Source organism: Tigriopus californicus, chromosome 11 (assembly GCF_007210705.1).
Source record: "Tigriopus californicus strain San Diego chromosome 11, Tcal_SD_v2.1, whole genome shotgun sequence".
In the NCBI taxonomy this organism is placed as follows: Eukaryota; Metazoa; Arthropoda; class Copepoda; order Harpacticoida; family Harpacticidae; genus Tigriopus; species Tigriopus californicus.
This window is the reverse complement of record NC_081450.1, coordinates 14,126,175-14,138,706: the sequence shown is the minus strand read 5'-3', so window position 1 is coordinate 14,138,706 and position 12,532 is coordinate 14,126,175. Positions and strand designations below refer to the sequence as shown.

The window sequence follows — 12,532 nt, the reverse complement described above, 5'->3', positions numbered from 1 at the left end:
CTCCTTCCTAAATTATGAGATTAGAAAAGTAAAACAGCATAAGGTAACTATTTACCTGAAGGAAAAAAACAGTTAGATAATGGTAAGTAAGATCTGAAAAATCATAATTACTCCCTTTCAACGTTTATTTTATAAAAAAAGAATAGCATCATTTGGGCATTTGATATTAAGCCAGATAGTACCACGGTGTGAGAACGGCAAGAAAAATTGCATAATATAAATCTCAACTCTACCCATTATCGAAATCAAGTTGCATTATGATGCCAGTTGCAGTAATTCACTCAACACGCAAAATCCGAACGCTGTGCTTCATTTCTTATGGTTGTTCCTTCAATTCACGAGGCAAAAGACTATCTTATCCCTCCTCCCATTTAAACACTCAATCTTTTACCTCTTTGTAGTATATGATTGGGATTATATACTCTCATTGATACATTTCACACATTGACTTGTTTCTAACACTCTCAATAATTAATTATTACATTTCATTTGAATTTACTTATTCCAAAAACCCAGAATATGCATAGAAATATGCATAAAAACGAGAAACATACTATATATGTGAATAAACTTGTTCTTGACATAAAATTAGTTGCGCATATTTTGGCCATCTCTAAGCTATGGTAATGGAAGTGATAGTCCTGATCCAACAGAATAATTTGTCCTTCGAATCGGATTGGTGCAGGAACTCTTAAAAGAGGAAACGACACGGTTTTCCTTTGCCCACCAATTTGGACCATTGCGTTGAATTAAGAGAGTAGCTCTAGTATCACTAGTCCTTTTCATTCTCCCCTCGTAGTGGACAAACAAACGGAGAAATACTGTGCAAGAATACGGTCTGAGATGCCTTACTTCAACGAGGCATTTTTCGTAGACCAACTTATTGCTAATCTGTTCTAATCCCATAAATACACCACCAAATCTTCTGAGAGACCTTTTAAATTCTATAAGGTTAAAATTACGAACACTTTATACTTCGAAATAGTAATAAACCGAAAGCTATATATGGTATACTTGCAGCATACCCGTCAGTTTCCATCATCATCTTTTTTCATTATATCGTGCTAAATTGCCATTGATAAGTTTCGAAAAAGTAATGCTCTTCAGGTTAGTCACCAAAAACTTGAGAAACTGTGCTTTTCCTAGTAATATTTGGTTGGAAACGATGATTGTCAAAGTGTTGACGGGTTGTCAATCATACAGTATACAATCTCCGGTAAAATGATTATTTACATGCCATAATTGTTTGGAATTTTACCCATAGAGAATTTGCAACGGCTCCCAGAAGAGTTGATGGCTTATTCATTGTGCCACATGCACAGTACTTGGACAATAAATTGGTCATTAAAATATCTCTTGATAAACTCTAGACTCTAAGAGCGTATTCTTCCGTTTCTGCGTTGGTTTGTTCGCACCTAGACGAAGCAGAGGGCGCTTCCTCAGCCCAATGAGAAGTACTAAAAAACCAGATGGCCTATGCTACGTAGCACATTGAAGTGTTTTCTAGTAAATAATGTTGTCTTTGATAAACAGCTCTATTCGCAAACTAAATATTTCTTTTTATATAAAATAAATTTTAATAGTCAAAAGAATAACTAAAATAACCATGAGCATCAAATTAATAAAAAAAAATCATATTCTCTTTAAAACTGTGAAGTATTGTCTTCAAAACTGTGAAGTATTGTCTTTAAAACTGTGAAGCATTGCACAAAACATGCTCAAAACATTCATGGAAAAAATCGAGAAGAATCATTTTATCAATTGATAAGGAACTTACGCTGACAAATAACAAAAGAAATGTACGAAATAGGCCATAAAAGTATTTGTACATAATTATTGACTTATTTGAATTTTTGAAATTTGGTTGTCTTTGAGTAGAGTTTCAATATCTAATTCTTAGAAAGTTTACATAAAAGGCAGGCGTTATGTAAGGGCCACAGAGTAATAAAAAAATCCAGATCAATAGATTTCGATTTGAACTTTGGACTCCATTAAATTTGGATTTTAGCAAAAACATCCAATATAGTCAGATATAAAAGGCATTATATTTGTTAGAATACATAATTCCATGATTATACATCATTCAAACGGTTCTAGTTTGAGGACCATTCCCAGAATGAAAGCCATAGTTTCATAACAATTACACCAAATTACTTAAAATTTGGTCAAGATGTTCCTGAAACAATTTTCTTCAAGCAATACCATTAACAAAAGAATATTGACTGATTGTGGTTAGAACAAATTCTTTCTTTATCAAGAACTCCTAATTAGCATATTTCTGTGATTGTACTTCAAGACATGTCAAAAGCCATATTAAGTATATCTAAACGCCTTGTTTGAAGCACATACCATGAATGAACACAAAAATGATATTAGTCGCATACTTTGTATAACAGCTACGCCAATTATTGACACTCAAAAATTTCACCACCAATAGTTTAGGCCTAACTTGGCGGGAAAGCTTTGGTGGTTATAAAAATGGCGTTCCCTTGCATCGGTGCCCTTGATTAGTGGTACCAAAGGAGGAGAGGAACACACGACAATTTTTCAAAAGGATGTGATTCCGTGTTACGATGAGTCAAGAATGGTCCACTGAATGGTCGTGGAAATTAGAATTTCAAGTATGGATTGTTTAGCAAGTCTTGGTATTGACAATTTCTTCTTGAAGAATATTCTAGGGTCGTAGAATGCGTCCAGCATGGCATTTGCAACAAATGAAACGCGTATAGGAGACCACCTGGTATTTAGATGAGGCTCAAGTTTTGTTTATTGTGGATTAATTATCATATTGCATCAGCACGAAAAATAGTTTTTTATTACGAAATCGTCGTTATTTCAATAGATTGATCCATCTTTCCAAAATCTGATGTTGCACCTGTTACCAAAGTTTTTACATCATACCTTCGACCCAGTTAAGTTTGGGGCTGGTAAAGAGAGATTTGTAAGTCGTAGTATTAGGTTATGGCCACGGAGATTGTAACAGTTTCAGTAAACGAGGAGCCCTCTTCTGGCGATGGTTAGTTGTTTGGAAATGGTTCGGTCATACAAACCAATAACTTATCATACGACTTAAAAGACAGAATCATGAGTTAAAGTATGAGATTCTCTAGTGAGCAAGATTAGTTTGGGAGCTGTTCCATGCGCAATGCAAACATTCGGCAGGAGCAGAAAAAAGGAGTTGGTGTATCCAAGCGGTCTAAGTGGCAACAAGGTAAGAATCCTCTCCCTAGGCGTTGTGGGTTCACAAAAAGTATACGGCACCTTCAAGCCCTCGAGAATCCAGGCTAGCTAAAACAATGAAGTCCACCTCTCTTCTTCCTCGGGCTCCTTAATTGGTCAATTTGCTGCCTTCAAATATTCGTAGGGCGTATGTAGGCGTTGATCCAGTAGCAGGATTTAAGTCAGACTTGGACAAGTTTTTGACTAATATTCCCGATCAACCTTATATTCAAGGGTTAGCCAGATCAGCCAACCCTCATTCGTTGGTCGATCAAATAATGTATATAAATAAAAGTTGATATAAAAGGAACAAATTTCTCGTCTTGAACTGCTGGGATTGCAATCCCAGCAGCGGTAAAGAAGTCCGCAAAAAAAGAACAAACACTTCTATAGAATATTCTCAAAGGAACCATGCAAAAACGAGTCAACACATCTTGTGCATACATATCGTTGCCTTTCAGGGATTTCTACGACTGAGAACCTACAGGATCTCTCCCAATTAGTGAAACATAGAAGTTTGGGAAACATCCTTTCCTACTGACATTTGACACACTGAACAAGAACCAATTCATCCCTTGATAAGGATTCAATTTCTAGAAATTTAAAATGAAGGAAATTTTCGTGATACACTCCATATTTTGAGTGTTTCACTGATTGAGAGAGACCCTGTAGACAAAATGAGAATTGTAGGATGGCCTTACCCAATGGCAGAATAAGATCTCCAGTATCGTAAACACCCAAAATCGGTGGTTAAATTTCAAAGGGGAGAGGAAAAGAACTGTAAAAAGGTATTGTTGAAAACTGGTGAGTAATAAATGAAACCTTACCTGAGCAATGTTGTATCGTCTTGGGAAACCAGTAGAGCTCATCGGTGTCTTTATCCCAAATGCATTGGGAGTACTGTTCTGAAATGACCAATAATGTACTCGTATCAATAAAGAAGTCTTCTTGTTGAATAACAATTCGGCTTATCAGTATTCAGTATTTACAAAACTTGACCCTCCTGGCAGGAGAGATAGTGTACCAATTGATATATAATGTTAAACAATATATGAGGCAATGAGCGAAATATATTGCCAGTTTCAAAAATAGAATATGTTCACGAAAAGTAACTAGGGTACAAATTTGGACGATTATGCATTAAAATTGCTCGAAGCTTTTGCTTATGATTAGTTTTTGTCCGTGCAAATGCTGGGCATAAAAAGGAATAACTAAAACGAAACTTATTTGCAAAACGTTTAGAAGTGAATTATTCTTACTCGTGATTCGCTTCTTCTCAGTAATTCGATTATACCCGCATTGATATTCGACTTTGGTTCCCAAATCGTGATTCTTTTTCGGCCAATCTTGTTCCATATTCATGAAAGGTTCGGGAGGATCTTTTGCGCATTTTCTCGCTATTGCCCAGAAAGGCAAAACAAAGCTTAGAGTTCGTCTTCTGCCCGACATGTTTTCTTAAAGTAAACAAAGCTTACGGATGCACAGCAAAACCTCAACGGGGTTCCATTGCCGATTGGCAGAGCAATTGGCATACCAATAAGGAAACGAGCCGTCTTCAAACATAAAGCCATTTGGGCACTTATATCTGGAATAATCAAATTCGAACCACGACCATCCACCTTTTGGAGGAGGAGGGGGAAGTTCTTTGCATGGGAGCTCTTGGAAAGAAAAAAATGTTTTGTTAGGAATTCACCGATCTTCATGCTTTTATAGGCATCGACTTCGAATGATGTGGTAGCCAACCTCAGCTTTTTTTTTTGAAAAGGAGTAATAACTTACGAACACAATCTTCGATGTGTGTCTCGTTCCAAACCTTCGAAGATAAGCAAGATATGGTTTTGGTGTACTCGCCAGTGCTTGGAAATCCCCAATATTTCAACGGACAACTAATTGAAAAACAAAATTAAAAACCATTTGATTGAAATTTAGGCACCGAAGAATAGGGTCAAAAATTTCCAGACACACACACACACCTGTAAGTGATCTCATGCAGATAGCTCTTGTTCCTCACCGCCAGATCCCAATTGGACCAACCTTTGTCGTCGTTATTCACTTGAGGCGGATCATTCGTGCAATTGACAGCTTCAAAAACAAAATAAAGTGACTGTAAGGCCAATCAACTTCTGCCTTTAAACAATATCCGCCACTCTCAAGGGTCCAAAACGATGTACTTACGGATACAGTTGGGTTGCACACCCGGGCTCCAATCGGCGTATTTTTCACACGTTAGCGTTAAAACACTCGTTTCCTCTTGGAAAGCTATCAACTGGGGTGTTTCAAAGACATATCCTTCTGGACACGTGTACGTCACATTAGTACCATAGAGTACAGATTGGTCCTCTGGGCACTTGGTTGCACCGCCTTCATTGTGCCAATCTGATGTACCCTCTATCGAGTTATTGGCGAACCAAGGAGGACAAGGGCAAACCACGGCTGAAATAGAATACGTACAATGTTAAAAAAGTTCAGGCTACTTCGGTTGAATTTCAAACTTACGCTCGCATTTAGCCGATTTGTCGAACAAGTATTGGTATTCCCAGTTGTGACAAACTGCATAATGCGTGATGTTCGTGGAACCTTCGAAAACAAATCCATCCGGGCACTCGAAAGACACGTAGTCCATCTAAACGTAAATTCTGATTAGAGACCATGATCTCATGCATTACCTTTATCCAAGCATACCTCCTTGATGACCACCGCCGACCCTTGCTCATAAGTGGTGGAATAATTTCGAAAGTACCGACTTTCGTCGTCCTGCACAAATTCCGGGAAATCGGGTTCTTCCAAACAGGCCACTTCTGCCTCTTCAGATGGACAATCTGGTACACAATCACCCCATGTTGTTGAGAGAGATGGGCGCCAGCTTCAGCAGGTGTCCAAATGTCATAAGTCGTCACTGGGCGTCATTTCCAAACATGTTATTACCCCTCTGCCTAGGTATACACCTTTTATAGACCATTTTCCTTGGCGCGGAAGAATGCATCCATTCTTTAACACCGCAGTTCGCATAATCTGCATTCAGATGATTTTAGCGCTATATTTTAAGACCATGAAAATACGAACAAAATAGGTCCCAGACAAGCCCCCCCCTTGTGACTCCTGAAATAACTTTATTACTCCAACTTAGCGAGCTGTTCAGTTGCATTTTTCGTTGCAATTAACTCAGTAGAATTTTCAGTGTCGATGTTTGGACGATTTAAGTTTAGTCGAGTTGTTTCATTTCCCTGACAACTTCATGTGAGAGATTCATGATACTCGAGATACAAATAAAAAAAAAAAAAATATAAATCAAGGTTTTTGTTCATGAAAAAGGTTTGCGTCCTCAATTACATACACGTTTTAGAAAAATAAAGCTTTTTCTTTCAGGGCAGGACAATATATAAAAAAATTATTGGACTTCATTCATGTTTTACCGGAAATTCTTCGTTTTAAGTCTTGTATTGTTTGTAAAAACGCCATCGCCCAAAAATGACCGAAGGTCACAAAAATATTGGAACAATATGATGATTCCTGATCCATTGTTATAATATTGGAATGTTTGCTACTGTCATGCGTTTCAAATCAAAAGCTGTTAGAATTGAAACAATCCCCGGTTTGCGAGTGTTCCTCGGATTCATTTCTCAGGACTAAGTAAATTAACGAAAAGTAGAAACATGTTTCATCCAATATGAATTATAGTTATTTCTAAACATTGGCAGAACATGAAAGCAAAAAGGCCACCTAATAAAAGGTTACTTAAATTTGCCAATCCAAAGTTAGCTTTTGTGATGTGTTGGATATTGATGCCTATACTTCCGCTAGCCAGGCAAGGCTCACCCCACTGGAACCAGTGTCCAAAATACAATACGTATGTAAAGTTCCTTACCAGGAGGTAGCAAAGTGATGAGTGCATGACTTATCTTTAGATTATGCTGCAGCCCACAAGGCTAAAGTCCCTTTTTGATCATTTTTTTCACAATAAGAAAATCAAACTTGCATCTCTCTACAATGAACTTTACTACTAGAAAATGCTTAACTTTTCACACCAGAAATAGTACCTTTTTCTAAAACGTAGTACCATTGCGTCCCAAAAATAGCAGACCTCTTGCATCAACTCTATTCAACGTGACATAGATGGTTAATCTGCAAACTTGTATCCACTTTTTTCATCACTAGACCTGCGCCTTAGTATATTGCAAAAGTAATATTATGTTTTTTTGGATTTAAGTTTCATTCTGTAATTTCATGGAGTCCAGTAGAACTCTTTTTTTTCTTCCCTTTGGCCTTGCCATGTAATGGTAATCTCAATGAAAAGATATTCCTGCCCCCGTTATCACAGCCAACAATAGCCATTACATCGTTAATTGATTTCCATATGTGAAATTGCAATTTATGAATGGAGGTAAATAAAGAGTTAATGTTGGTCTCGACAAAAATTGACAACCATCACCAAGATTGTCCATTGTCTTCCAAGACTTCAATGCTTGATGCTTTTAGATCTCAAAACGGGCAACCAATGGTTGTTGGACTGGAAAAATCCAAAGGGATTGTCTTGCACTGCGCCAGCTCCTGTGGTTTCCTTTGGATGGATGAAAATAACACGCCCGCCAATTTTCAGCACCTTCTCCGGATCCAACAATACCAGGTGTGAAGGGGAGTTGAATCACGTTGCTTGAAATCACGACTCTGGGAATTTGAAACCGTCCTTTGCTTGATGAGATGACCTCTGTTGTTGTCAGCCCAATGCCAAGAGGTATTTATTTAACTTCAAACGATCGAATGACTCCCTTTACTACCATTTTATGTAAAACCTCAGGGTGGATACTCAATTTACGACCTGCTTGACTTTGGAAACAACTTTGGTCCAGATCATGTTTTGGTAGCAATAAATGCACGATACAAGCTGGATTTGTTTGTTCCAAAAGGTAAGGTTGCAAGTTTTACCGCTATACAAGATGATAAAAGACTTAAAGCACCTTCAAATGATATTTCATATATCGTTTTGGTTGCGCAACATGACAAACAAAGAGTGCCATCAAGCCCATCAGAAAGGCTACCCGTGCAAAGAACAGGCAAACTGTTACACATAATAAATGTTTCACTTTCCTTTGTGCTCTTCTGAGACCAGACAATATGCCATTTTTCTGCTTTTATTGTTAGGCGTATGCTTCTTTTGTAATCTCATCTATTTCTGGAGTGCAAAGTTGAGGTCAAACTTTGCTGTCTTGTTGCCAACAATTGTAGTTTTTAGATCTACAGATGTCACCAAGATTGGATGAGTCGAATCACGTAGACATGGAGTACAGCATTGGCTCCAGCATTGTAATCTTTAAGATATCTTTTTTTTTTAAGCCCTCATTCTTCTGAAAACCTTTTTGGACTTTACAAAGATCCTCAACACAATTGTATTCCCTGGAACCAGGGATTTCTTATTTTCTCAGCATTCTAACATTTCCATTAGACCGCAGTTTTTCAGATACAAGACGTGAAGCCGAAACTCTGCTGAAAATATGGACCGAAACCTGTGGGTCCTTGCAGCGCCACTCTGAAAAAGCTTTAGGTTCAGAAGATTTATCCAAACAGGAATTGTTCTCGAAGACCATTTTGGGCTATGCTTCCCTTTGGGCAAAAGAGCCGATTGATCGGATATCCCAATTTGGGTGCGGCAATCCATGTGAGTGGATTAAAGCTACATTGAGAAAAATCAAAATTCAGGCCAGAGAAGTTCGTGTCTGGAACAGAGATTGACAGTCGATTGTTTTGGCTCAACAATTGATCAAAGTCCCAATGGACAATTTCCCTTTACTGGTATGCAAGGATCTAAACTCTTATCAACATTTGAATAAACAAGACATGGTTTCACCTATTTTCATGACTTCGAAACCCAAAAAATCCCAGGAATGGAGTTGATGTTGCTGGAGCGAGGCAACCTCGATATCATTTCGAAAGGGGAGGTTGTGTTCAAAGGGGTTAAAACTATCTAAGTGAAAAAAAGCTGGCGAATGAACTTTGTCGGCTTCTCATTTTGATGAAATCAAGGATGAAGGCACATTCTTAACGGAGACAAATTTGATACAACCAAAACGAACCATGGATTCACATCGAGTAAGCACCTGAAATTAGTTTAAACTAAGTGCCCAGTTACCGATTTGCAAAACATCGGTTTTTCAAAATGTCTATTTCCTTCAGATGCTCATTTTAACGGAAATGGCGTCGTTGAAGTGCGGGAGACGCCTTAAAGTTGCCAGGGTAATCCGCATGAGGAGACAACTTCAACGATTCTGACATTCATTGGCAGTGTCCAGTTGCCCCAGACTTCTTCAACAAGGGCATGTTCGCATCCTTACGTTCACTTCCACAAACATTGCCACAACCGCTTCCAGCCAAGTTACTGGATCTTGTCCAGGAAGGTTCGACTTCTTGATGGTATGTGCTACAAGATCGCCAATTAGTTTGGCCAGTTTCATTGAGGCCAGAAATTTGCTTGTTCCTCGAATCGCGACGAAACGGGTCGTTAACCGGTCGCAATTGATGTGACCCGAAAACGCGAGCACATACGGTTTCTTGGCAACGTGTCTTGGTTGAGAAAGTCGCGAGAGCGGAATCTCGGTCGGATTGGATGATTTGGCAGGATTGGGCGAGTTGAGACGAGCACGGGTGAGAGAATTCGTCAATCGAAGCGATCCAATCTGGGCCATTTTGAATGCTGGACAAGGGGATTGTGCCAAGATTCCAGGACCCAATGGAGGGTGAGCTCTGAGTACCCTCAATTGCAGACCAACGGGTTGATTGTTGTGTATGTATATTTTTGTTCAGCTTTTGACAACAAATGTTTGTTCGAAACCTTTGGCCTACGTGTGCCAACAACGCCCCTTGTACGAGTCTCCTATAATCATTAGTCCCGCCGATCTTTTCATACAAGAGCTCTTGTTTGTTGCCAGTCAAAGAAGAACTGGAGTTCAATCAAGCACAGGTGAGACCTTGATGATCTTAAAACATGATGTTCTCTGATCCCGCAATTTTTACCATCCAATGCTTCCTCGTACATTTCATTTCGGTCTTCATGGTCATCTTTGTTTGCCAGCAAGTCTCTCGCGGATTTTCCAGTTATCAAGCAATATGCCCGGAATCATAGTACGAATAACGGTACTAATTTAATCGAGTTGAATAAAACTCTGAAAAAACTTGTTTTCATTCGGATCGACATTTGGATGGGGAGTTGAACGTAAAATCCGTGATCGATCCTTCGATGCCAGTGAAGACAAACGCTCTTGAAGCCCTTGAAACAAAACGATAAGTCTTACGCTGATGGAACGGAGTTCATTGATTCTACTTCGTTTGGATTCGAGTTCCCTCCAATGGAGGTATCTGGCAAGGACCCTGTCTCAACCTCAAAGCATCGGTTCAATACGCAGCTAGAGACACGAAATGCACCGAGAAGCACGCCTTCTTTTGCCAATGGAACAGTAGGGTTTTCTAAATATGAGCTTGCTACGAACTAAAGACATCAGGACAAGGAATTGCATTGTCTTTGCAGAACCCACTTGTGCCCCTGGCTATGACCTACTTGGCCATGTCACTGATGGCGAACCTGTTACAAAGTAACCAACACAAACCATTCTGGGTACTTTTGATGAGGACGTTTGCAACGCTCAGTACGACGAATCCAGATGGTTAGGAACACCTTGATACAAATTATAACGCGAGGAGGTGATCGGACTGATGAGGTAGATTGTAAAATAGGAAAAAAGAATTCAAGACCCCAATCTTTAAGGCCAAGGAAGGCCCCCGTTTGGGTTGGGGAAATTATCTTTCGCTGGGCTGCAAAAAGGGATGATGTACATCTGGACAGCGCTGAACTTACCCACGACCTGTTCCGAAGTTGATGAATAATTGTTGACAGTGTAGGAACAGTATGTTCATGGAAACCCCAGAGTTGGTGGTAGCTTTATAACATGTATGCTCTAGCCGCCACCCTGGACGAGGCCGTTAAAGGAGCAGGTTCTCCATTTCAATCTTTGGTGTGCTGACTCAGCGCTCCTCATAGACTTGTGGTATGCAATTCTTGAGATCCCATATTTTTCAATATTCTGCTGTTTGCTCATCCTGCATTTGCAATTTTTGATCATCTGACCCCTCAGCTCTCGATGGTGAGAAAAGGCCGGTTCATGGACGTAAAATGGCCGAGGATGGAATATTTCTTTGATGTGAAGACTTGGTTCACGTAGACAATCCTCCTGAGAGTAAGCGTGTGTTGGGACTCCGGGGTCGGAGCGCAGAGTGATTCCTCATTGGCTCAGAATTTGGCCGAGCTTAGGACACGTCGGTTGTAGAAGTCACAACCAATATTGACTTTTTCCGAATACCTCACCTTTAGCAGATTGATGTGAGGTCCAAGATGAGGTCATCAAAGTCAGTGGTGGCTCATGGTAAATGCCAATGATGGCAAAGCCTTGAGCATCCACCGATGTCTGATGAGAAAGGAAGAGAGAGGGACGGGCTTAAATACAAAGTTGCAGCACTTGCATCCTACAAAAGGATACTTTTTCATTTTTTCTTCTACTTTCGCCATTTCTTCGCCTTTTATCGTCATACTGAAAGCATTCAAAATATAATTCTATGCCTGGAAACATCACTTTCTACTTCACCCTCTATTAATCATTAATCCCAATTTTTAATCTTTAAGGCCAAAAGCTGCAACGGTTTGGGTTGGGGAGCTTTATCTTTTGAAGGATTTGGCAAGACGGAATAGGTGAAGAGCTAACAAAACCTTGCTCAAGACATGACCGATCTAAGATTTTCTGGCCAATGGATTGGTCCCAATAGTGCTCTCATTAACACAACAGGTAATGTTTTACCTTATATAACAAAAAAGAGCATTGACGGGGGACATCTGATATTTCAGGCTGTGTGAGCTTAAATGTGAACGGAGTACTTCAAGTTCACTATAACGACTCTTGCCAGAATAATTTGAAGCAAAGCCTTTGCGAACAAAGAGGTAAATATATTTCTATGAGTAGGCATTTCGACCATGGGTTGGTAAGTTGTTGGCGCGATTCAAATGGTTTTCATTTGATTTAGTGTGCTACACATCCCACGGAAAGCAATGCATATTTCCCTTCAACTATTGGAACATTACCGAGGAAGGAAACCGCAATGAAATCACTTATAACAAGTGCTCCACTTTGGGACTCCATCGGCCTTGGTGTCCAACCGGTAAACCAAACATTCCATTGCCGCATATAACCTCGAACACATAATGACACTCTTTCGAAAATTGCAATTTTTTATTTTTTCAGCCCTGAATGCGGAAGGAGCAATTCTGAATGGAGGT

At 39.4% G+C, this 12,532-nt stretch overlaps 1 protein-coding gene across 1 annotated transcript in view; it reads right to left on the bottom strand.

The window, feature by feature from the left end:
- Positions 1-4,359: 4,359 nt before the first annotated feature.
- The window catches only part of LOC131891199 (uncharacterized), a 35,318-nt gene continuing 27,145 nt past the window's right edge, over positions 4,360-12,532 (bottom strand). The window contains exons 33-40 of the mRNA XM_059240723.1: positions 9,757-9,904; positions 5,902-6,082; positions 5,716-5,842; positions 5,395-5,652; positions 5,193-5,301; positions 4,999-5,105; positions 4,695-4,877; positions 4,360-4,616 (exon numbers count right to left, since the gene is read on the bottom strand). Of these exons, the coding sequence (XP_059096706.1) occupies positions 4,360-4,616; positions 4,695-4,877; positions 4,999-5,105; positions 5,193-5,301; positions 5,395-5,652; positions 5,716-5,842; positions 5,902-6,082; positions 9,757-9,904 (1,370 nt within the window). The remainder of the gene's footprint in view (positions 4,617-4,694; positions 4,878-4,998; positions 5,106-5,192; positions 5,302-5,394; positions 5,653-5,715; positions 5,843-5,901; positions 6,083-9,756; positions 9,905-12,532) is intronic.